At 46.7% G+C, this 21,953-nt stretch overlaps 2 protein-coding genes across 6 annotated transcripts in view; both read left to right on the top strand.

Moving 5' to 3' along the window:
* Positions 1 to 21,022, top strand: part of LOC140313830 (diacylglycerol kinase delta) — a 31,524-nt gene extending 10,502 nt beyond the window's left edge. For 2 of the 5 annotated variants that reach the window (XM_072391803.1, XM_072391806.1), the window contains 28 exons: positions 1,981 to 2,085; positions 2,920 to 3,052; positions 3,127 to 3,233; positions 3,312 to 3,437; positions 3,514 to 3,616; positions 5,601 to 5,763; positions 5,842 to 5,950; positions 6,028 to 6,167; positions 6,262 to 6,346; positions 6,478 to 6,572; positions 6,649 to 6,748; positions 11,248 to 11,563; positions 11,913 to 12,065; positions 12,142 to 12,270; positions 12,361 to 12,436; positions 12,512 to 12,640; positions 12,751 to 12,847; positions 12,958 to 13,065; positions 13,145 to 13,258; positions 13,329 to 13,463; positions 14,138 to 14,301; positions 14,379 to 14,484; positions 14,676 to 14,768; positions 15,013 to 15,132; positions 15,283 to 15,400; positions 15,549 to 15,679; positions 18,379 to 18,478; positions 18,758 to 20,432. In XM_072391803.1, the coding sequence (XP_072247904.1) occupies positions 1,981 to 2,085; positions 2,920 to 3,052; positions 3,127 to 3,233; positions 3,312 to 3,437; positions 3,514 to 3,616; positions 5,601 to 5,763; positions 5,842 to 5,950; positions 6,028 to 6,167; positions 6,262 to 6,346; positions 6,478 to 6,572; positions 6,649 to 6,748; positions 11,248 to 11,563; positions 11,913 to 12,065; positions 12,142 to 12,270; positions 12,361 to 12,436; positions 12,512 to 12,640; positions 12,751 to 12,847; positions 12,958 to 13,065; positions 13,145 to 13,258; positions 13,329 to 13,463; positions 14,138 to 14,301; positions 14,379 to 14,484; positions 14,676 to 14,768; positions 15,013 to 15,132; positions 15,283 to 15,400; positions 15,549 to 15,679; positions 18,379 to 18,468 (3,345 nt within the window). In that variant the 3' untranslated portion in view covers positions 18,469 to 18,478; positions 18,758 to 20,432. Of the gene's footprint in view, positions 1 to 1,980; positions 2,086 to 2,919; positions 3,053 to 3,126; positions 3,234 to 3,311; positions 3,438 to 3,513; positions 3,617 to 5,600; positions 5,764 to 5,841; positions 5,951 to 6,027; positions 6,168 to 6,261; positions 6,347 to 6,477; positions 6,573 to 6,648; positions 6,749 to 11,247; positions 11,564 to 11,912; positions 12,066 to 12,141; positions 12,271 to 12,360; positions 12,437 to 12,511; positions 12,641 to 12,750; positions 12,848 to 12,957; positions 13,066 to 13,144; positions 13,259 to 13,328; positions 13,464 to 14,137; positions 14,302 to 14,378; positions 14,485 to 14,675; positions 14,769 to 15,012; positions 15,133 to 15,282; positions 15,401 to 15,548; positions 15,680 to 18,378; positions 18,479 to 18,757; positions 20,433 to 20,548 lie in introns of those variants that run through there. The other 3 variants (XR_011917096.1, XM_072391805.1, XM_072391804.1) reach the window with 3 other exon arrangements.
* The window catches only part of LOC140313842 (coagulation factor X), a 46,036-nt gene continuing 30,977 nt past the window's right edge, over positions 6,895 to 21,953 (top strand). The window contains exon 1 of the mRNA XM_072391820.1: positions 6,895 to 6,900. The gene's annotated coding sequence lies outside the window, so the exon portion shown is untranslated. The remainder of the gene's footprint in view (positions 6,901 to 21,953) is intronic.

Raw genomic sequence — 21,953 nt, 5'->3', positions numbered from 1 at the left:
ATGTGGTCTGATGTGGTCCGATGTGGTCCGATGTGGTCCGATGTGGTCCGATGTGGTCTGATGTGGTCTGATGTGGTCCGATGTGGTCCGATGTGGTCCGATGTGGTCCGATGTGGTCTGATGTGGTCTGATGTGGTCTGATGTGGTCTGATGTGGTCTGGATGTGGTCCGATGTGGTCCGATGTGGTCTGATGTGGTCTGATGTGGTCTGATGTGGTCCGATGTGGTCTGATGTGGTCCGATGTGGTCTGATGTGGTCTGATGTGGTCCGATGTGGTCTGATGTGGTCCGATGTGGTCCGATGTGGTCTGATGTGGTCTGATGTGGTCTGATGTGGTCTGATGTGGTCTGGATGTGGTCTGATGTGGTCCGATGTGGTCCGATGTGGTCTGATGTGGTCTGGATGTGGTCTGATGTGGTCTGATGTGGTCTGATGTGGTCCGATGTGGTCTGATGCGGTCTGATGTGGTCTGATGTGGTCTGGATGTGGTCTGATGTGGTCTGATGTGGTCTGGATGTGGTCCGATGTGGTCTGATGTGGTCCGATGTGGTCCGATGTGGTCCGATGTGGTCTGATGTGGTCTGGATGTGGTCCGATGTGGTCCGATGTGGTCCGATGTGGTCCGATGTGGTCCGATGTGGTCCGATGTGGTCTGATGTGGTCTGGATGTGGTCCGATGTGGTCTGATGTGGTCCGATGTGGTCCGATGTGGTCTGATGTGGTCTGGATGTGGTCCGATGTGGTCCGATGTGGTCCGATGTGGTCTGATGTGGTCCGATGTGGTCCGATGTGGTCCGATGTGGTCCGATGTGGTCCGATGTGGTCTGATGTGGTCTGATGTGGTCCGATGTGGTCCGATGTGGTCTGATGTGGTCTGATGTGGTCTGATGTGGTCTGGATGTGGTCTGATGTGGTCCGATGTGGTCCGATGTGGTCCGATGTGGTCTGATGTGGTCTGGATGTGGTCCGATGTGGTCCGATGTGGTCCGATGTGGTCCGATGTGGTCCGATGTGGTCCGATGTGGTCTGATGTGGTCTGGATGTGGTCCGATGTGGTCTGATGTGGTCCGATGTGGTCCGATGTGGTCTGATGTGGTCTGATGTGGTCTGATGTGGTCTGGATGTGGTCCGATGTGGTCTGATGTGGTCCGATGTGGTCCGATGTGGTCTGATGTGGTCTGATGTGGTCCGATGTGGTCCGATGTGGTCTGATGTGGTCCGATGTGGTCCGATGTGGTCCGATGTGGTCCGATGTGGTCCGATGTGGTCTGATGTGGTCTGGATGTGGTCCGATGTGGTCTGATGTGGTCTGATGTGGTCTGGATGTGGTCCGATGTGGTCTGATGTGGTCCGATGTGGTCCGATGTGGTCCGATGTGGTCCGATGTGGTCCGATGTGGTCCGATGTGGTCTGATGTGGTCTGGATGTGGTCCGATGTGGTCTGATGTGGTCCGATGTGGTCCGATGTGGTCTGATGTGGTCTGATGTGGTCTGATGTGGTCTGGATGTGGTCCGATGTGGTCTGATGTGGTCCGATGTGGTCCGATGTGGTCTGATGTGGTCTGATGTGGTCCGATGTGGTCCGATGTGGTCTGATGTGGTCCGATGTGGTCCGATGTGGTCCGATGTGGTCCGATGTGGTCCGATGTGGTCTGATGTGGTCTGGATGTGGTCCGATGTGGTCTGATGTGGTCCGATGTGGTCCGATGTGGTCTGATGTGGTCTGATGTGGTCTGATGTGGTCTGGATGTGGTCCGATGTGGTCTGATGTGGTCCGATGTGGTCCGATGTGGTCTGATGTGGTCTGATGTGGTCTCCCAGTGGACTTGTAGGGTTTGAGGATGAGGGGTGCTGCGACAGAATTATTCATCCCAGTTGATGGTTAAAACCTGCCTAAAGCTGAAAAAGTCCCAAGAGCAGAAAGTGTGTGTTCATCGATGAGTGTGTGCTGACCCCCCCGCTGCGCACCTGTGTTCCAGGTGATCACCCCTTGCAGGCGCCTCATCCTCTGTGCAGACAACAGGAAGGAGATGGAAGAATGGATGGCAGCGCTGCGCAGCGTCCAGAACCGGCAGAACTACGAGGTAGGACCAGAACCCCAGTTTGAACAGTTTAATCAGAATCAAGTTTATTACCAAGTAGGTTTGCACTTACAAGGAATTTGGTGTAGTTGGTGCAGATAATAGATCTCTTTAATCTCAGATAAAAGATCTCAGATAAAAGATATATTTGTACAGAATCTATATATATATATATACAAATAGAGCGTTAATGTAGCTTGTAGGTCTGGAAGGGGAGAGCGTCAGTGTCCAGGGGGTCCGGGCCTTGTTGGTGAGGCTCGTAGCGGATGGGAAGAAGCTGTTCTTGTGGCGTGAGGTTTTGGTCCTGATGGACCTGCCAGAGGGGAGTGTCTCAAAGAGTTTGTGACTGGGGTGGAAGGGATTCAGCCATGATCTTCCCTGTACACCTCAGACTCCTGGAGAGATGGCAGATTGTAGCCAATCACCTTCTCTGCAGACCGAATGACTCGCTGCAGTCTGCCCTGTCCTTGGCGGCGGCAGCAGCAGCGTATCAGATGGTGATGGAGGAGCTGAGGATGGACTCAGTGATGGAGGAGTAGAAGTGCACCATCATTGTCCTTGGCAGGTTGAATTTCTTCAGCTGCTGCAGGAAGTACATCCTCTGCTGGGCTTTCTGGATGAGGGAGCTGATGTTCAGCTCTGTCTTTAGAGCGTTGAGCTCCAGGTTGTTTTGGCTGCACCAGGTCTCCAGATGGTCCGCCTCCCACCTGTAGGCAGACTCTTCACCATCAGAGATCAGATGATTTAAACCAGTCTGAGCAGTTTAGACTGATCAGTTTAAAATTCCAAAATCAATAAATAGTCCCAGTACCATCCTCTGACTGTCTGCCTCTCCAGTCCACCCAGTACAGCATGGACCACTTCAGCGGGATGCACAACTGGTACGCCTGCTCCCACGCCAGACCCACCTACTGCAACGTGTGCAGAGAGGCACTGTCCGGCGTCACGTCACATGGTCTCTCCTGTGAAGGTATGAGCACGTGCACACACCCCCCCACACAGGCAGGCCCCTCAGACTGACTCTCACCTGTGTGTGCGCTGCAGTGTGTAAATTCAAGGCTCACAAGCGCTGTGCGGTGCGAGCGACCAACAACTGTAAGTGGACGACTCTGGCCTCCATCGGGAAGGACATCATCGAGGACGAGGACGGAGTAAGACACTCACACACATGTCAGTCAGAGAACAGCAGCCTCCACCTGTGACCTCTGACCCTCACCTGTGCTCCTCAGGTGTCAATGCCTCACCAGTGGCTGGAGGGGAACCTGCCGGTGTCAGCCAAGTGTAACATCTGCGATAAGACTTGTGGCAGCGTCCTCCGGCTGCAGGACTGGAGGTGTCTGTGGTGTAAAGCTATGGTAACGATCACTCACACACAGACAAATGCACACAGTCACCTGTGAACAGGTGAGCTGACTGTCCCTCTGTCTGCAGGTGCACTCCGGCTGTAAGGAACAGCTGTCGTCCAAATGTCCTCTGGGTCAATGCAAAGTGTCTGTCATCCCGCCAACGGCGCTGAACAGCATCGACTCTGATGGTGAGGGAGGTCGACCCGAGGAAAACAGCCACTGAAGGCTCTGCCTCCCATTCTGCTTTTAGGGCCTGATAACTGAAGGCTCTGCCTCCCATTCTGCTTTTAGGGGCCTGATAACTGAAGGCTCTGCCTCCCATTCTGCTTTTAGGGGCCTGATAACTGAAGGCTCTGCCTCCCATTCTGCTTTTAGGGCCTGATAACTGAAGGCTCTGCCTCCCATTCTGCTTTTAGGGGCCTGATAACTGAAGGCTCTGCCTCCCATTCTGCTTTTAGGGGCCTGATAACTGAAGGCTCTGCCTCCCATTCTGCTTTTAGGGGCCTGATAACTGAAGGCTCTGCCTCCCATTCTGCTTTTAGGGGCCTGATAACTGAAGGCTCTGCCTCCCATTCTGCTTTTAGGGGCCTGATAACTGAAGGCTCTGCCTCCCATTCTGCTTTTAGGGGCCTGATAACTGAAGGCTCTGCCTCCCATTCTGCTTTTGGGGGCCTGATAACTGAAGGCTCTGCCTCCCATTCTGCTTTTAGGGGCCTGATAACTGAAGGCTCTGCCTCCCATTCTGCTTTTAGGGGCCTGATAACTGAAGGCTCTGCCTCCCATTCTGCTTTTAGAAACTCTGGGAACCACAAGGAAACCTGCAGCCTGAGAGCAAAGTGCTCTGTTGGGGAAATATCCAACTGTGAGATCTTTAAGATGTGATGGAGCTCGGTCATTAAGAGCTTTATATGTGAGGAGAAGAAGCTTAAATTCTATTCTGAATTTAAATAGAATAAATAAAATAGATGGTCATCTTCCTGAACCACAGCGCTACCCTACCCCTAACCCTCCACACACACATCTCCCAGCATGCATTGCACTGTGTAGATCTAAGAGAACCAGAGGAGAGGGTGGGAGAGGCCTTTAATGCTGTGGGATCTGAGAAGCGCACACAAGCAGTGAAGCGGAGACTGGCTGCCCACCGCCGAAGTGAGGCCAAAACAGGTGGGGGGCCAGGAGAAGAGGGGCCCACCCTGTTTGAACAGAGAGTCGGCCCAACGATGGGTGACACTGCTCTCTCAGGTGGTGGGTGTGGGAGTGTAGGTGACTCTGATTAAAGGTAAATACCTGTATTTGTGTAACTCACAACAAACGTGTTCATACAGTAACCAGAGCAGAAGTGCGCCGGGGAAAAGGTGAGGATGATTCAGACATTTCACACTTTAGGCACAGAGTTATTAACATTTGCACACAGAGACGATCAGGGGCCTGTTAGAAAGATCTTTAGTTGTTGTTTAACCAGCAAAAAACAGCAAGTTACTAACTTTAACCACCAACTATGATGCTGTGAAGAGGGGATAGAAACTGGGGGGGGGGGGGGGTTACTCACCAAGAAGCCACCCATCGCGCACAGTGCCAGGTTGTAGTTTGTTCCCAACTATTCTGTTACTGAATGTATGAATTGTGTGTTCAACTGCATTGTGGGAATTTGATACACCTGCTGAGATGCAGATAATTCTCCCTCTCTGCTGGCACGGCTCGGCTCAGGGTCGACTGGCACAGTCCCAGTGGGTTGGCAGCTCCCTCTGAATGCCCCGGTTGCTTAAACCCCAGCGTGCACGTCACCTGTGCACGAGCAGCGCACGGCTCCTCGCTGTTTCAGTTCCAGGAGGATTGCCCTCAAAACGGCTGATGAGCCAGTTGTCATCATGCAAATCCTCTCAGTCTCTGAACACACGCTCTCTTCCAATTACACCATTTACAAAGTCTTCCAACAGCGCTAAAGCAGCCGTTGTTTTTATTAGTATGCACTGCAGCACTCTGCATGCTTTTATATCCACTCTACCTGTAACTGCAGACTCATGGGTGTGTTCATTGTTCATCAGCTTTAATTGTTCATGTGTCTCAGATGTGCACTTCACTCAGTCTCAGGACAGATTGTGTTCAGATTTATTCATTATCACAGTTTCCAACATCACCTCTAAGTGTGCACGTGTAACTGCTGATGTCCAGGCTTCTGGAAGGCGTCCTGCCCCCCGTCCTGCACCAGCCCTCTGCTGGTGTTCGTCAACTCCAAAAGCGGAGACAACCAGGGGGTGAAGTTCCTGCGGCGCTTCAAGCAGCTGCTGAACCCAGCGCAGGTGTTCGACCTGATGAACGGCGGGCCTCACCTGGGGTGAGACACACACACTCACACTGACTGCACAGTCCAGGTGACTCACCTGTGTGGAATCATTACACCTGTCTCTGCCAGGCTGCGCTTGTTCCAGAAGTTTGACACGTTCCGGATCCTGGTGTGTGGCGGAGATGGCAGCGTTGGCTGGGTTCTGTCTGAGATTGACGCGCTGACGCTGCACAAACAGGTACAGGCTGTCAGGTGTACTCCCTCATGGAGCTGCTGTCAGCTGACTCACCTGTGGCAACAACCTCTATGTTTCAGTGTCAGCTAGGAGTTCTGCCTCTGGGGACCGGGAACGACCTGGCCCGGGTTCTGGGCTGGGGTTCAGCCTGCGACGACGACACGCAGCTTCCTCAGATTCTGGAGAAACTGGAGCGGGCCAGCACCAAGATGCTGGACAGGTGAGCTGACGGTAGGCAGGTGTAGAGAGCAGGCATGGCTACATGCTGTGGTTCAGGTGAAGCCCTAAACATTCACCCGTCTGACCTGTTGCAGATGGAGCATCATGGTCTACGAGACAAAGTTTCCACGGCAACACTCTGCCTCCACCGCCACAGAGGACTGCAGCGACGATTCTGAGGTAAGGTGATATCACTTCCTGCTAGTTTCAGCCACACACTGACTCCTGTGTTTTAGTGAAGCGGCTTCAGTGACGGACTCCAACAATAAATCAGGACAAACAGACTGACCCGTTTCCTTCCTCTGATGCAGGTGCAGCAGATTCTTACCTATGAGGACTCGGTGGCCGCTCACCTGTCTAAGATCCTGACCTCAGACCAGCACTCTGTTGTCATCTCCTCAGCCAGGTGAGATAGCCTTGGTGTCGTGCTCGCTGTCCTGTTTGTAGATGCTGTGTAACGGCTGTTTGTGGGTGTGTTTCAGAGTTCTGTGTGAGACGGTGAAGGACTTTGTGGCTCGTGTTGGAAAAGCTTATGAGAAGAACACAGAGAGTTCAGAGGAGTCTGAGACCATGGCCAAGAAGGTTCAACACTTATTTCAATTTCAGAAGCTTTCTGTAACGAACCCTCAGGAAAACAGCGAGGTTCCTTAGGCTACGTTCAGACTGCAGTTGCAAGTGACCTAAATCTGATTTTTCCTCATGTGACCCCCCTTTAGGCAGTGTGAACAGCACAAGTCGCACTGAATCTGACATTTTCGAATCAGAATCAGGCCACTTTTAAATGCTGTACTGGATCGAATACGCATCTGATTTTTTTGAGCAGCCTTTGGCGTCTTTCTGACCCGCGCTGCACCGGTGCCGTGGATCGCTCCAGCACCCTGGGGGAAACCCCACCTCTGCCTGAGGCCTCACTCCTGAGACCGTCTCCCTGTTCGATACAGTCAGGCATGAGGACCTGCAGCGCAGCTTTGCAGAAGTCATGCACAGTAGCTCTAACGGAGGACTTTCTGATGCCAAACAGGTTGGCCAAGGTCCGGTAACCCGCCCCCGTTGCTACCCAGTACAGCCCCACTCCCACTCGCTTTCTCTAGGAGATGGAGTCTCGGGGAGAGGCGCTGATAAATGTGATGAAAGGTCCACATTCTAAAGTTCTGGAAGAATTCCTGCTCCGTGCAACCAGCCTGATCCTGATGCCATCAGATGCTCTCTGTGTGTAACGCTTGTTGCTCCGCATAGAGAGCTTTTCTTGGAAAGGTCTTTCATTACTTATATTATGATTATTTGTTGCTCTGCTCAGACGTGAGACGTGCTTGTTTCCTGCCGTTTCCGTGGCAATAGCGGCACGCCAGAGAAATTGATCTTATATATATATTTTTTTTCCGTGAGAACTTGTTGAAATGCGTGTCTCGTGAGACTTGAGAGCCCTGATTTTTAGCATTAAGCCTACGGTCCTGCAGCACCGGTTGCCGTTGCCACGGTCGCTTCAGTAAACACCATTGTGGCGTGGTCTATGGGCGTGATGTCATCAATTATCAACTGTGCATGCGGGTCACTTCAGGAGTGTGAGCTGTTCAGTTTTATTTATAAAGCGCCACATTACAACAAATGTCATCTCAGGGCAATTGGAATTCAATTCATTGTAATCATAATCCAATTAATTCATATGGAGCCAATTCAATAAATAATATCCGAGCTAAGGAAACCAACAGATTAACTGAAACTTGTCTTCAGTCCAATCTCCCGTCCTGAGCCTGAGGGACTGTGGAAAGGAACGACTCCCTTTAACAGGAAGAAACCTCTGGCAGAACCAGAACCAGGAAGAAACCTCTGGCAGAACCAGGAAGAAACCTCTGGCAGAACCAGAACTAGGAAGAAACCTCTGGCAGAACCAGAACCAGGAAGAAACCTCTGGCAGAACCAGAACCAGGAAGGGTGGCCATCGGCCTCGACCAGCTGGGGTTTGAGAAGACAGAAAAGAGGGAAAAGAGGGAGGAAAAACACCATAACACCATTCAAAGGATACCTGCTGGAACAGGGAAACATAGGTTAATAATCACAATAATGTCACATGGACAGAAAATCATTTGAGAAATTAAACAGGGGGAAAAAGAGAGCAAAGTGAGGAAAGGTGGGACAGATGAGCTCCCCCAGCAGTCTAAGCCTATAGCAGCTTAACTATGGGATGTTTCAGGCTCACCTGAGCCATCCCTAACTATAAGCTTTATCAGGAAGGAAAGTTTCAGCCTGATCTTAAAGGTAGAGAGGGTGTCTGCTTCCTGAAGCCAAACTGGCAGCTGGTTCCACAGAGAGGGGCCTGATAACTGAAGGCTCTGCCTCCCATTCTGCTTTTAGGGGCCTGATAACTGAAGGCTCTGCCTCCCATTCTGCTTTTAGGGGCCTGATAACTGAAGGCTCTGCCTCCCATTCTGCTTTTAGGGGCCTGATAACTGAAGGCTCTGCCTCCCATTCTGCTTTTAGGGGCCTGATAACTGAAGGCTCTGCCTCCCATTCTGCTTTTAGAAACTCTGGGAACCACAAGGAAACCTGCAGCCTGAGAGCAAAGTGCTCTGTTGGGGAAACATCCAACTGTGAGATCTTTAAGATGTGATGGAGCTCGGTCATTAAGAGCTTTATATGTGAGGAGAAGAAGCTTAGATTCTATTCTGAATCTAACAGGGAGCCAATGAAGAGAAGCTAAAACTGGAGAAACATGATCTCTGCTGTTAGATCTCATCAGAACTCTGGCTGCAGGGTTTTGGATCAGCTGGAGGCTTTTCAGAGAATCTGTGGAACAGAACAATAATAAGGAATTACAGTAGTTCAGTCCTGAAGGAACAGATGCATGGAGCAGTTTCTCTGCTCTGAGACAGGATGGTCCTGATTTTAACAACATTATTTTTATGTATTTATCAGACGCTTTTATCCAAAGAGACTTACAAATGAAGATATAACAGCTTTATAAAAAGCTAACAATAAGCTACATAGAAGGAACCCAGGAGTCCGACTCTGTCAGAGGGGACAGAGTAGAGATAGGGTGCAGGCATAGAAGGAAGAGCAGAAAGGATTACGAAGGTGAAAGAAGGCAGTCCTAGAAACCTGTTTTATATGTGCGTCAAATGATAAATTCTGGACAAAAATAACTCCAAGGTTCCTCAGTGTAGAACTAGAAGCCAAGGAAATACCATCTAGAGTAACTATATAACAGGACAGTTTCTCCCTGAAGCGCTCAGGTCCAAAGAGAACAACTTCAGTTTTATCTGAATTTAGAAGCAGAAAGTTCTGAGTCATCCAGGTCTTTATGTCTTTAAGACAGGCTTGTAGTCTGACCAACCTGTTGGTTTCATCTGGTTTCATAGATAAGTTCAGCTGAGTATCAGCAACATAAAAAAGGAACTTTATGCCATGCTGTCTGATAATGTTACCTAATGGAAGCATGTATGAAGTAAAAAGAATCGGTCCAAGCACAGAACCCTGAGGAACTCCATGACTTACTCTGGTGTGTGAGGAAGATTCTTCATTTACAAGAACAAACTGGAATCTATCAGATAAATATGCCTTAAACCAGCCTAATGCAGTTCCTTTAATCCCAATAACATGTTCAAGTCTCTGTAACAGAATGCTGTGATCGATCGTATCAAATGCAGCTCTGAGATCCAACAGGACAAGAAACAAGTCCGCTATCAGAGGCTAACAGGAGATCATTGGTAACTTTCACCAGTGCTGTTTCTGTGCTATGATGCACTCTGAATCCTGACTGAAACTCTTCAGATTATTTCTATGGAAAACAAAAAAAGGAGATTGGATATAGGTCGATAATTAGCCAACACTTCTGAATCAAGAGTAGGTTTTTTAAGTAAAGGTTTAATTACAGCAACCTTAAAAGTCTGAGGTACATATCCTATCAACAAAGACCGATTGATCAAATCCAATATGGAAGTGTTGATTAAGGGGAAAACCTCCTTGAACAGTCTGGTTGGGATTGGGTCTAACATACAAGTTGATGGTTTAGAAGAGACTATTGCTGTTGTTAGCTCAGAAAGATCAACTGGACAGAAGCTGTCTAAATACAATTCAGGTTCTAAAGATACTTCTAAAGCTGCTCTACTTGATGATACATCAGTGATAATAGTGGGAAGGATTCCATTAATCTTCTATCTGATAGAAACAGTTTTATTGATGAAGAATCTCATGAAATCATCACTGCTGAGAGTTAAAGGAATACATGGCTCAGCAGAGCTCGGACTCTTTGTCAGCCTGGCAGCAGCGCTGAAGAGAAACCTGGGATTATTCTTATTCTCTTCTATCAATGATGAATAATAAGCAGTTCACACAGGAATCTGTAGACAGGCCACATGTAAAGACGTAATGTGAACAGCCAAACAAAAAATCAGATTTGAGCAGTAAATCGGATTTGTGCATTAAGACCTGCAGTGTGACCGTAGCCTTAGTTCTTCTGTTTGGTAAAAAGTCTTCAGCCGTCTGTCATCAGTCTCCGTTATTAAACCGTAGCGTACAGCAGACACATTCATCCCTAGACACAAACCACAGGTTTGTTTATTTAGGGCTCTTTGTTTTACTTTTTACTAATATTATTATCTATGGACTGGATTGAATTCAAGTAAGCGAGGTGACATACTATTTAGGTTCCTTTAAATGAAACATAATATGCCTCTGATCTGTTTTTGACAAATCAAGTTTATGTTTCTGATGAGTCATGTTTCTGTTTCTGATGAGTCATGTTTCTGTTTCTGATGAGTCATGTTTCTGTTTCTGATGAGTCATGTTTCTGTTTCTGATGAGTCATGTTTCTGTTTCTGATGAGTTATGTTTGTTTTTCTGATGAGTCATGTTTCTGTTTCTGATGAGTCATGTTTGTTTTTCTGATGAGTCATGTTTGTTTTTCTGATGAGTCAAGTTTATGTTTCTGTTGAGTCAAGTTTATGTTTCTGATGAGTCATGTTTCTGTTTCTGATGAGTCATGTTAGTTTTTCTGATGAGTCATGTTTCTGTTTCTGATGAGTCATGTTTGTTTTTCTGATGAGTCATGTTAGTTTTTCTGATGAGTCATGTTTGTGTTGCAGTGCTGTGTGCTGAAGGAGAAACTCGACTCTCTCCTGAAGACTTTAAATGAGGAGTCTCAGGCCTCATCTGTGCTCCCTCCAGTTCCTCCTCCAACCATCGCTGAGGAACAGGAGGAGCTTGAGGTCGTCGTCCTGTCTCCTGTGTTTCACCCCCCTCCTCATCATCACATCCCGCCGAGCCCCGCCCCCTGCTCACCAAGGACCAACCCCTCCTCATCAGTAGCCACCACCATCTTTAAACCTCGAGAGCAGCTGATGCTGAGAGCCAACAGTCTGAAGAAAGCCATCCGACAGATCATTGAGCACACAGAGAAAGGTGGGTCAAACCTCCAGGTGTGTGGGTCCAGGTGTGGGAAGCCAGGTGTGGGAAGCCAGGTGTGGATTTAGGTGTGTGGGTCCAGGTGTGGGAAGCCAGGTGTGAGAAGCCAGGTGTGGATTTAGGTGTGTGGGTCCAGGTGTGGGAAGCCAGGTGTGGGGGTCCAGGTGTGGGAAGCCAGGTGTGAGAAGCCAGGTGTGGATTTAGGTGTGTGGGTCCAGGTGTGGGAAGCCAGGTGTGGGGGTCCAGGTGTGGGAAGCCAGGTGTGAGAAGCCAGGTGTGGATTTAGGTGTGTGGGTCCAGGTGTGTATGGACAGGTGTGTAACAGCCTGTTATGTCTCTGTCCCAGCCGTGGACGAGCAGAACGATCAGACCCAGCAGGTGTTCTCTCTGGGTCGGGCCGAACAGGTGGGTCTGGTGGAGGAGGAGGACGAAGACTTGGATGAAGAAAAGGTGTCTCTGCATTCATCGTACAACTCCAAGCAGCGTGGCGGCCATAGAGGTAAACTCTGGAGCGTTGATCATGTGGAACAGGTGATCCTGAACAGGTTCTTACCTGTCTGTGTTTGTGTCTTCAGTCAGTAAGACGCCCTGTGAGAAGATGATCAGTAAAGGCAGCTTGTCTCTGGGCAGCTCCGCATCACTTCCTGTCCAGACAGGAAGCAGAGACAACATGCCCATGCTCAACACAAAGATCCTTTATCCAGGTAGGAGGAGCAGGAGAAGAGCCCACGTTTCCTCCTCTTGGGTGGTTTACTGTGTGTGTCACAGATCTGATGTGTGTTTGTGTGTATCAGGTTCTCTGTCTAGCAGCTCCGTCATCAGTCGACTTCTGGTCAACGCCGACCCGTTCAGCTGCGACCCCGACAACATGTGAGGCTGCCGACTGAAGCTCTGTACCTGCACAGTGAGTATCTGTTCGTCCAGTTGCTCTCACAGTAACTTCAGTGTGTCCGTGTGTGTCAGGGACTGCTATACCGAGAAGTGTGTCATGAACAACTACTTCGGGATCGGACTGGATGCCAAGATCTCCCTTGACTTCAACAACAAGAGGGACGAACACCCAGAGAAGTGCAGGTACAACAGAAACCAAGTCTTCACCCTCAAAAATCCCCCGTACCCCTCAAAAGTTGGTGTACTGTCAGATATTGGCCCTCACCATGATATATAAACACTCACGTATTCAGGAGTCGAACCAAGAACCTGATGTGGTACGGAGTGTTAGGAACCAAGGAGCTGCTGCACAGAACCTACAAGAACCTAGAGCAGAGAGTTCTACTGGAGGTGAGAACCAGAACAAGGGTCAAATCAAATCTGATCAGGTGAATGTGTTGCAGCCAGATGTTACCGTGCACTGCAGCTGTCAGTCATCATGCTGTATGTTTGTGCTGCAGTGCGATGGCCGTCCCATCCCTCTGCCCAGTCTGCAAGGAATCGCAGTGTTGAACATCCCGAGTTACGCTGGAGGAACCAACTTCTGGGGTGGAACCAAAGAGGATGACGTAAGAACTCAATATGTCTGTTATCATACTCTGTGTCAGCTGACCAGTGATGTCACTGTGACATCTGTCCATGTGTCAGACCTTCACAGCTCCGTCCTTCGATGATAAGATTCTGGAGGTGGTGGCGGTGTTCGGCAGCATGCAGATGGCGGTGTCACGGGTCATCAACCTGCAGCATCATCGCATTGCCCAGGTATATACATGTCTACCTGTCTACTTGTCCACCTGTCTTCCTTGTGTCTGATCCTGTCTCCCTCCCTCAGTGTCGAACGGTGAAGATCACTATCCTGGGGGATGAGGGTGTCCCAGTTCAGGTGGACGGAGAGGCCTGGATCCAGCCTCCTGGTTACATTAAGATTATCCACAAGAATCGTACCCAGACCCTGACCAGAGACCGGGTGAGTACTGCAGCAGGCTGTGGGACCCTGGGGAGCTGTCCAGGGGATTGTTCTCGGGATTGTTCTCGGGTGCAGTCCTGGAATATTTTTGGGGTATTGTCATAGGAAGCTGTCCTGGGGGTCAGTCCTGGGGATTGTTCTTGGGAGACTGTCCTGGCGTATAGTCCTGGGGGCTGTCCTGGTGTACAGCCTTGGGGGGTTGTCCTGGGGGACAGTCCAGGGGACCTGTTTAAGGGATTGTCCTGGGAGCTGTCCTGGGGATTGTTCTCGGGTGCAGTCCTGGAATGGTCTTGGGAGATTGTCCTAGGAGGCTGTCATGGCGTATAGTCCTGGGGTCTATCCTGGGAGAGAGTTCTGGGTTACATTCTGGGTGTTTGTCCTGGGGGCTGTCCTGGCGTATAGTTTTGGGAGGCTGTTCTGGGGATTGTTCTCGGTTGCAGTCCTGGAATGGTGTTGGGGGATTATCCTAGGGGTCTGTCCTGGCGCATAGTCCTGGGGAATGTTCTGGGGAGCTGTGCTGGTAAGCTTTCCTGGGGATTTTGCTGGGATGCAGTCCTGGGGGATTGTCTTAGGGAGCTGTACTGGGAGTTGTTCTGGGTTACATTCCGGTGTTCTAGGTACAGTCCTGGAAGACCGCCCTGGTCAGGTTTTCAGTATTTATGTGTGTCCGACAGGCGTTTGAGAGCACCCTGAAGTCCTGGGAGGACAAACAGAAGTGCGAGTTTCCCCGGACTCAGACTCCACAGCCCCTCCTGTCTTCTCAGCCGGAGATCGTCTCAGAGGAAGAGGCCTCACTCATCAACGAGTTTGGTCAGGCAGCTGGAGCCCTCATACACAGGTGAGAAATCAGATGGTGGTGTGTTAGTTCCATCCATTATGAGAACACAGGTGCTAAATGTGTTTCTGGTGTTTCAGTATTCGTGAAGTCGCTCAGTCCCACCACAGCATGGAACAGGAACTTGCTCATGCAGTCAATGCCAGCTCTAAGGCCATGGATGTGGTCTACGCCAAGAGCTCCGGGGTAGGGTGGCCGGAACTGCCTTCTCCAATGTCCTGTCCTAATTTCTAATGTCCTGTCTGATATTTAGTGTCCTGTCCTGATCTTTAATGTCCCATTCTGATCCTTATTCCCCTGTCCTGATCTTTCATGATCTGATCTGTATTTGTCCGGCAGACAAATTCTGGTAAAACAGCAGGTTTTTCTGTTCTCAGGCTCTGAGCTGCAGTGTGGTTCTTCAGATGGTCAGTAATGTCAAAGCTTTGCTCAGTGAGACTGAACTGCTCCTGGCTGGAAAAATGTCTATGGTAAAAGTATTTGTCGTTTTTCCTGAACTCTGAATGTGGATATTTTTCATGTTAAACACATTCAGGACTACACGAGTCTCACCAAGCACTGATACACTTTGTTCAGGTCCTGGAATAGAATTATTCTTTTCGTTCAGTACTCTGAACGCTTGTTTTTCTCAGAACTGTATTGTGTTTTTCTGTCAGCTTCTTATGGCTTGGTCCAGGTTCTGGTCCTAGTTCTAACAGTTCTGTGTCTGTGCAGCAGTTGGATCCTCCTCAGCAGGAACAGCTGAATGCAGCTCTGGGTTCTGTGACTCAGCAGCTCCGTCGACTGACAGACGTTCCCTGGTTGTGTCCCGTCATCGACCCCTCAGACCACGAGGTAAAATATGATGGTTGGCAGACCTATTTCTGCAGAACTAACCCTATGGCAGGCCCAGAGAGTTTGACCTCACAGCTTCCAGCATTCACCCTGCTGCTGCCCAGTGACCATATGAAGTCATGTGACCTGTAAATGTCTGACTGTGCTCAGGGTCCCCTGATTGACTTCTCAAAGCGCAGTCGGAGCGCAAAGTTTCGTCTCGTCCCAAAGTTCAAGAAAGACAAAAACAACAAGAACAAGGAGAGCTGTGCCACCCTGTCACTGCCAGGTGAGCTCATTCTCTGCAGGTGTTTCACCCTATATCCACCTCTGTTGTTTCTGACTCTTGGCTTCTTCACCTGGTAAAATCTCAGGGTTCTATTTGAGGTGCTTGGGTGTTTTCTGTATGTCTGAACCACTTCCTTTCGGTGTCTCAGTTCACCAGTGGGGGACAGAAGAGGTGGGGGCGTGGCTGGACTTTCTCTGTCTCACTGAGTATAAGGACATCTTTATTGGACATGATGTCCGTGGAGCTGAGCTCATCCACCTGGAGAGGAGGGACCTTAAGGTATTACCACTAGACTTCTGCCAACTACTTACTAACAAGTAACTACCAACAACTAACTGCTAACTACTGACACTTTAGTCTCTGCATGGAGGACTGATGCATGATGGATGTCTTAGAGATGGACACTTGGTGGAGGTTTTAGGGCTGTGTTGGGTGTTTGTTTTGAATGTTTTGGATGTTTTTGAATGTTTTAGATGTTTTGGATGTTTTTGGATGTTTTGGATGTTTTGGAATGATTTGGATGTTTTTGAATGTTTGTGAATGTTTTGAATGTTTTGGATGTTTTTTAATGTTTTGGATGTTTTTGAATGTTTTGGATGTTTTGGATGTTTTGGAATGATTTGGATGTTTTTGAATGTTTGTGAATGTTTTGAATGTTTTGGATGTTTTTTAATGTTTTGGATGTTTTTGAATGTTTTGAATGTTTTGGATGTTTTTGAATGTTTTTAATGTTTTGAATGTTTTTGAATGTTTTGGATGTTTTTGGATGTTTTGGATGTTTTTGGATGTTTTTGAATGTTTTGGATGTTTTTGAATGTTTTGGATGTTTTTGGATGTTTTGGACGTTTTTTTAATGTTTTGAATGATTTGGATGTTTTTGAATGTTTTAGATGTTTTGGATGTTTTTGAATGTTTTGGATGTTTTTGAATGTTTTGAATGTTTTGGATGTTTTTGAATGTTTTTAATGTTTTGGATGTTTTTGAATGTTTTGAATGTTTTGGATGTTTTTGAATGTTTTGAATGTTTTGGATGTTTTTGAATGTTTTGGATGTTTTTGGATGTTTTGGATGTTTTTGGATGTTTTTGAATGTTTTGGATGTTTTTGAATGTTTTGGATGTTTTTGGATGTTTTGGACGTTTTTTTAATGTTTTGAATGATTTGGATGTTTTTGAATGTTTTAGATGTTTTGGATGTTTTTGAATGTTTTGGATGTTTTTGAATGTTTTGGACGTTTTTGAATGTTTTGGATGTTTTTGAATGTTTTGGATGTTTTTGAATGTTTTGGATGTTTTTGAATGTTTTGGATGTTTTTGGATGTTTTGGAATGATTTGGATGTTTTTGAATGTTTGTGAATGTTTTGAATGTTTTGGATGTTTTTTAATGTTTTGGATGTTTTTGAATGTTTTGGATGTTTTGGAATGATTTGGATGTTTTTGAATGTTTGTGAATGTTTTGAATGTTTTGGATGTTTTTTAATGTTTTGGATGTTTTTGAATGTTTTGAATGTTTTGGATGTTTTTGAATGTTTTTAATGTTTTGAATGTTTTGGATGTTTTTTAATGTTTTGGATGTTTTTGAATGTTTTGAATGTTTTGGATGTTTTTGAATGTTTTGAATGTTTTGGATGTTTTTGAATGTTTTGAATGTTTTGGATGTTTTTGAATGTTTTGGATGTTTTTGGATGTTTTGGATGTTTTTGGATGTTTTTGAATGTTTTGGATGTTTTTGAATGTTTTGGATGTTTTTGGATGTTTTGGACGTTTTTTTTAATGTTTTGAATGATTTGGATGTTTTTGAATGTTTTAGATGTTTTGGATGTTTTTGAATGTTTTGGATGTTTTTGAATGTTTTGGACGTTTTTGAATGTTTTGGATGTTTTTGAATGTTTTGGACGTTTTTGAATGTTTTGGATGTTTTTGAATGTTTTGGATGTTTTTGGATGTTTTGGATGTTTTGGAATGATTTGGATGTTTTTGAATGTTTGTGAATGTTTTGAATGTTTTGGATGTTTTGGATGTTTTTTAATGTTTTGGATGTTTTTGAATGTTTTTAATGTTTTGGATGTTTTTAATGTTTTGAATGTTTTGGATGTTTTTTAATGTTTTGGATGTTTTTGAATGTTTTGAATGTTTTGGATGTTTTTGAATGTTTTTAATGTTTTGGATGTTTTTGAATGTTTTGAATGTTTTGGATGTTTTTGAATGTTTTGAATGTTTTGGATGTTTTTGAATGTTTTGGATGTTTTTGGATGTTTTGGATGTTTTTGGATGTTTTTGAATGTTTTGGATGTTTTTGAATGTTTTGGATGTTTTTGGATGTTTTGGACGTTTTTTTAATGTTTTGAATGATTTGGATGTTTTTGAATGTTTTAGATGTTTTGGATGTTTTGAATGTTTTGGATGTTTTGGATGTTTTTGAATGTTTTTAATGTTTTGGATGTTTTTGAATGTTTTGGACGTTTTAGATGTTTTGGATGTTTTTGAATGTTTTGGATGTTTTTGAATGTTTTGGATGTTTTTGAATGTTTTGGATGTTTTTGAATGTTTTGGATGTTTTTGGATGTTTTGGATGTTTTTGAATGATTTGGATGTTTTTGAATGTTTGTGAATGTTTTGAATGTTTTGGATGTTTTTTAATGTTTTGGATGTTTTTGAATGTTTTGAATGTTTTGGATATTTTTGAATGTTTTTAATGTTTTGGATGTTTTTGAATGTTTTGAATGTTTTGGATGTTTTTGGATGTTTTTGAATGTTGAATGTTTTGAATGTTTTGGATGTTTTTGAATGTTGAATGTTGAATGTTTTGAATGTTTTGAAGAGGCTGCACGGTGGTGTGGTGGTTAGCACCGTCACCTCACAGCAAGAGGTTTCCAGGTTCGATCCCTGCCTGGGGCCTTTCTGTGTGGAGTTTGCATGTTCTCCCTGTGTATGCGTGGGTTCTCTCTGGGTTTTTGAATGTTTTGGATCTCTTTTCAGGACCTGGGAGTGACAAAGGTGGGTCATATGAAGAGGATTCTGCAGGGCATCAGGGAGCTCACCAGGAACAGCAGCGCCAGCGAGGCCTAATTGCCACCAGGTGACTTGTTGTAGTTATGAAGGCCCAGCAGGCAGATGTGCGTCAGTACGTCCGTCAGCTGTCTGTGGTGCTTACTTCCTGTTTGTCATGTCTCAGCTGATTGGTTCCTGTTGAAGACATTCTAGGTGTGAAGTGTGTGAGTGAGTGAAGGAATGTGGATTTATTGATATTATCTGTTGATTGTACAATAGCACCAGTTATTCAGAAGCTAGAATCTGATCCTGATCCCGGTCACAGTTTACTCTTCTAATTCCATGTTTTTGTTCTCTTGTTGCCTAGCAACCACACCCTGCTCTCCTCTTACCTCTGCTGCTATTCACCACCTCACCCACCTGACCTCTGCCCCTCTGAACAGGTTATGGTCCAGTATTCAACGTGATGCAACCAGAAGCAGGACCGGTTCTCAAAAACTGATCAAAACCCTTCACAGTGACCTCAAGACCCACCTGGGTCCAACCTGGAGAATGAACCAATCAGATGATCCACAAGTGCCTTCTTATCTCACCCACCCATCAGTGTGGAACTCCAGGAGGGCCCGGTGTCGGAAGCAGGCGTTGGTTCCACCCGGCTGACGGACGGTCGTCTGGTTCAGAGTCAGCAGTGTTTGATTTGCAGAATTCACTGTGGAAAATCCCCATCTTATCTTTCTCTCTGCCTCAGCGACTACAAACGTTCTGTTTGTGAAAGCCAACCCAGTCTGTGGGCCAGAGGTTCTGGTCTGACATAATTCATTCAGACACTTCCTCCAGGTGTCAACTAAAAACAACATCTTAGTTCCTCTAACGAATCCCTTTATACCATAAAGTTACTTCAGAGTAACTTTAAGAAAGTTACTTTCTTCTTTGTCTCATTTAATATGCGCAGATCGTTTAAACGAGCCCCGCCTCCAGGTGAATGAAGCCATTCCTCTGACAGGATCTCAGCCTTCACATGTCAGCAGATTAAAACAGGAAGTACTGACAGAGGGAAAGACTGAGGCCCGGGTCATTATCGGAACATTGGGGTTCAAACTTTTTAAGCTTGTTGCAGAATCAAAGTAAAGTAACATTATCTCAGCCGAATTAGTTCAAGCACTGCATAGTATCACAGGAGAAATACCATGTCAAGTTCTGCAGGAAACCAGACGGCAGAGATCAGACCTGCAGTCCGGTTCCCTCCAGTCCAAACCCAACATCTTTGTTTCACTTTACTTTTAAAGACGATGAATGTTTTATTTTTCTGACTAAAACTGACTGCTGACAAACTTTTGATAAGTTGGAGATTTTTTCAGCCTGAATCCGACTCTTATTGGGTCCAGCTGAGCCAGGCTGATGCTGCTCCAGTAGTGGTTCTGTTTGCTGCATCCTGGATCCATGTGAGCCATATCCGGTCTGTCTCTGACTGCCAGATGTTTGGATGGTGTTGGATTTGAGCTGAGAACCAGTTGGACTTGCAGGACTTGTGTCATCATCCAGAATCCAGGTGTTCCAGCTAAAGTTCACCAACACAGAACACTGAAACTTAGGCTGACCAGTCAGAACCTGCTCTGGTCTGTTCTGTTGGACCAGAATGCACCAAGAGCCCTTTAAACAACAACTCAGAGAAATCCAACAGTCCGATTTCTGAGGGGCCGGGTGTGCAGCAGAATCTCAGGACAGACTGACAGATTCTGGTTTTGTACGTTATTTGTTGATGTCACAAGTTATAAAACAGGAAGTGGACGGACAGATCAGGTGTCATGTGTTTGCCTTGCTGTGTGTCCCTTTTGGGTAAAAAAGAAAAAAAAAGTTTGGTTGTGGGTCCAAAACTGTTTAAAGGACCAAAAAACAGAAACCCGATTTGGTTTCTGTCTGATGTCTGTGAAACCTGATCTGAATCAAAGCAGCAAGCGTTTCAGTTCTCTGGTTTCGGTTTCTGGCACCAACTGATCAGCTGATCGAGTTGCTCTGATGTCTCTGACAGCTGGGGGAGGAGCTGGGGGAGGAGCTGGGGGGGAGCTGAGGGGTTGGGGGAGGAGCTGGGGGGAGCTGGGGAGGAGCTGAGGGAGGAGCTGAGGGGTTGGGGGAGGAGCTGGGGTAGGAGCTGGGGGAGGAGCTGAGGCCTTAAGCCAAATCAGCTGACTCTTCTTAGGTCCGCTCTCTTTAGGATTGCCGTGGGTCCGTTCATCCGAGCTGAGACCGACCACATCTTCAACACTCACACAGGACTCTGGTTCTGATCCAAATCCATATTGACTTCTGTAGAACTCTGATCCATACCTTAGTCAGAGTTCCGGCCTTCAAATGAGTTCCAACCTCCAGCAGCAGAACCATCCGATCCGAGTTCACTGCAGCAGGTGTTGGAGCCGACATGTCGGGGGTTGAGTGCCTTGCTCGAGGGCAGAGGTTGTTCCTCTGCAGTCTCATGAGGTGCTTGTGTATTTATTGTGTAATTTATGAAGCTGTGGCCGTACATGCGCCCCCTGCAGGCCGTCGCTGTACAGTCATACATGTTGTTGCTGTAAAAACACAGAACCTGCTACAAATAAACTTCCTGTCTCTGCAGCAGATTCTGACTTTTTCTTCTTCTTCTTCTTTCAGTCAGAAACAGAAAATTAAGATAACTGACAAACGGCTCAAACTAATCAGAAATCCCAAATCTGCCGTAAAAAGTGAACGGATGCACCTCTTTTTATGTTTTTGCATTAGCAGACGCTTTTATCCAAAGTTACTTACAGATAGGGTGGGGGGGTCTGGCCTGAGGACCCCTGCTGGAGGGGGACCTTTCATGCAGGGGATTTGAACCCAGGTCGTCCACACCAAAGGTGACGATCTTACCACGACACTATCCCCAAAACATCTAAAGGTATGGCCAGAAAAACCCTGCTGTCGTCTTCTCCTTCACCTCGATGGAAGGTCAGATGGAGGAAAAGTGCTTCAGGAAAAGACAAGCAGCTGTGATGTGGGTCTGAAACTCCAGATGTTCAGTAAATCTTCTCCAGAAACAGCTGCAGATACTTAATCTGATGGATCTGATCATGTTGCTACAGGAAGGTTAGCTCATATATCAGAACTAATATGGAATATTACTTTATTATCAGAGTTTGGAAATTGAAAATAAAGATAAAAAGGTAAATATACTCCTGTCACAGGCTGCTCATCCTCCTGTCCTCATATTTATGAATCACAGTTAGAACGACTGGATGAAAATAAGGGAGAGATGCAATAAAAACTGCAGCTGCAAGGCATTATGGGACAGAATGAGCTCCTTTCTCTCAGGAAGGACGGTCCGGTGTTTCCTAAAGGAGATCCTTAAGGAAGCGTCGGAGCTCCTTTCTCTCAGGAAGGACGGTCCGGTGTTTCCTAAAGGAGATCCTTAAGGAAGCGTCGGAGCTCCTTTCTCTCCTGAAGGACGGTCCGGTGTTTCCTAAAGGAGATCCTTAAGGAAGCGTCGGAGCTCCTTTCTCTCAGGAAGGACGGTCCGGTGTTTCCTAAAGGAGATCCTTAAGGAAGCGTCG

Source organism: Leuresthes tenuis, unplaced genomic scaffold (assembly GCF_036924035.1).
Source record: "Leuresthes tenuis unplaced genomic scaffold, fLeuTen1.0.hap1 SCAF_9, whole genome shotgun sequence".
Classification (NCBI taxonomy): Eukaryota; Metazoa; Chordata; class Actinopteri; order Atheriniformes; family Atherinopsidae; genus Leuresthes; species Leuresthes tenuis.
This window is presented reverse-complemented; position numbering and strand designations above follow the sequence as displayed.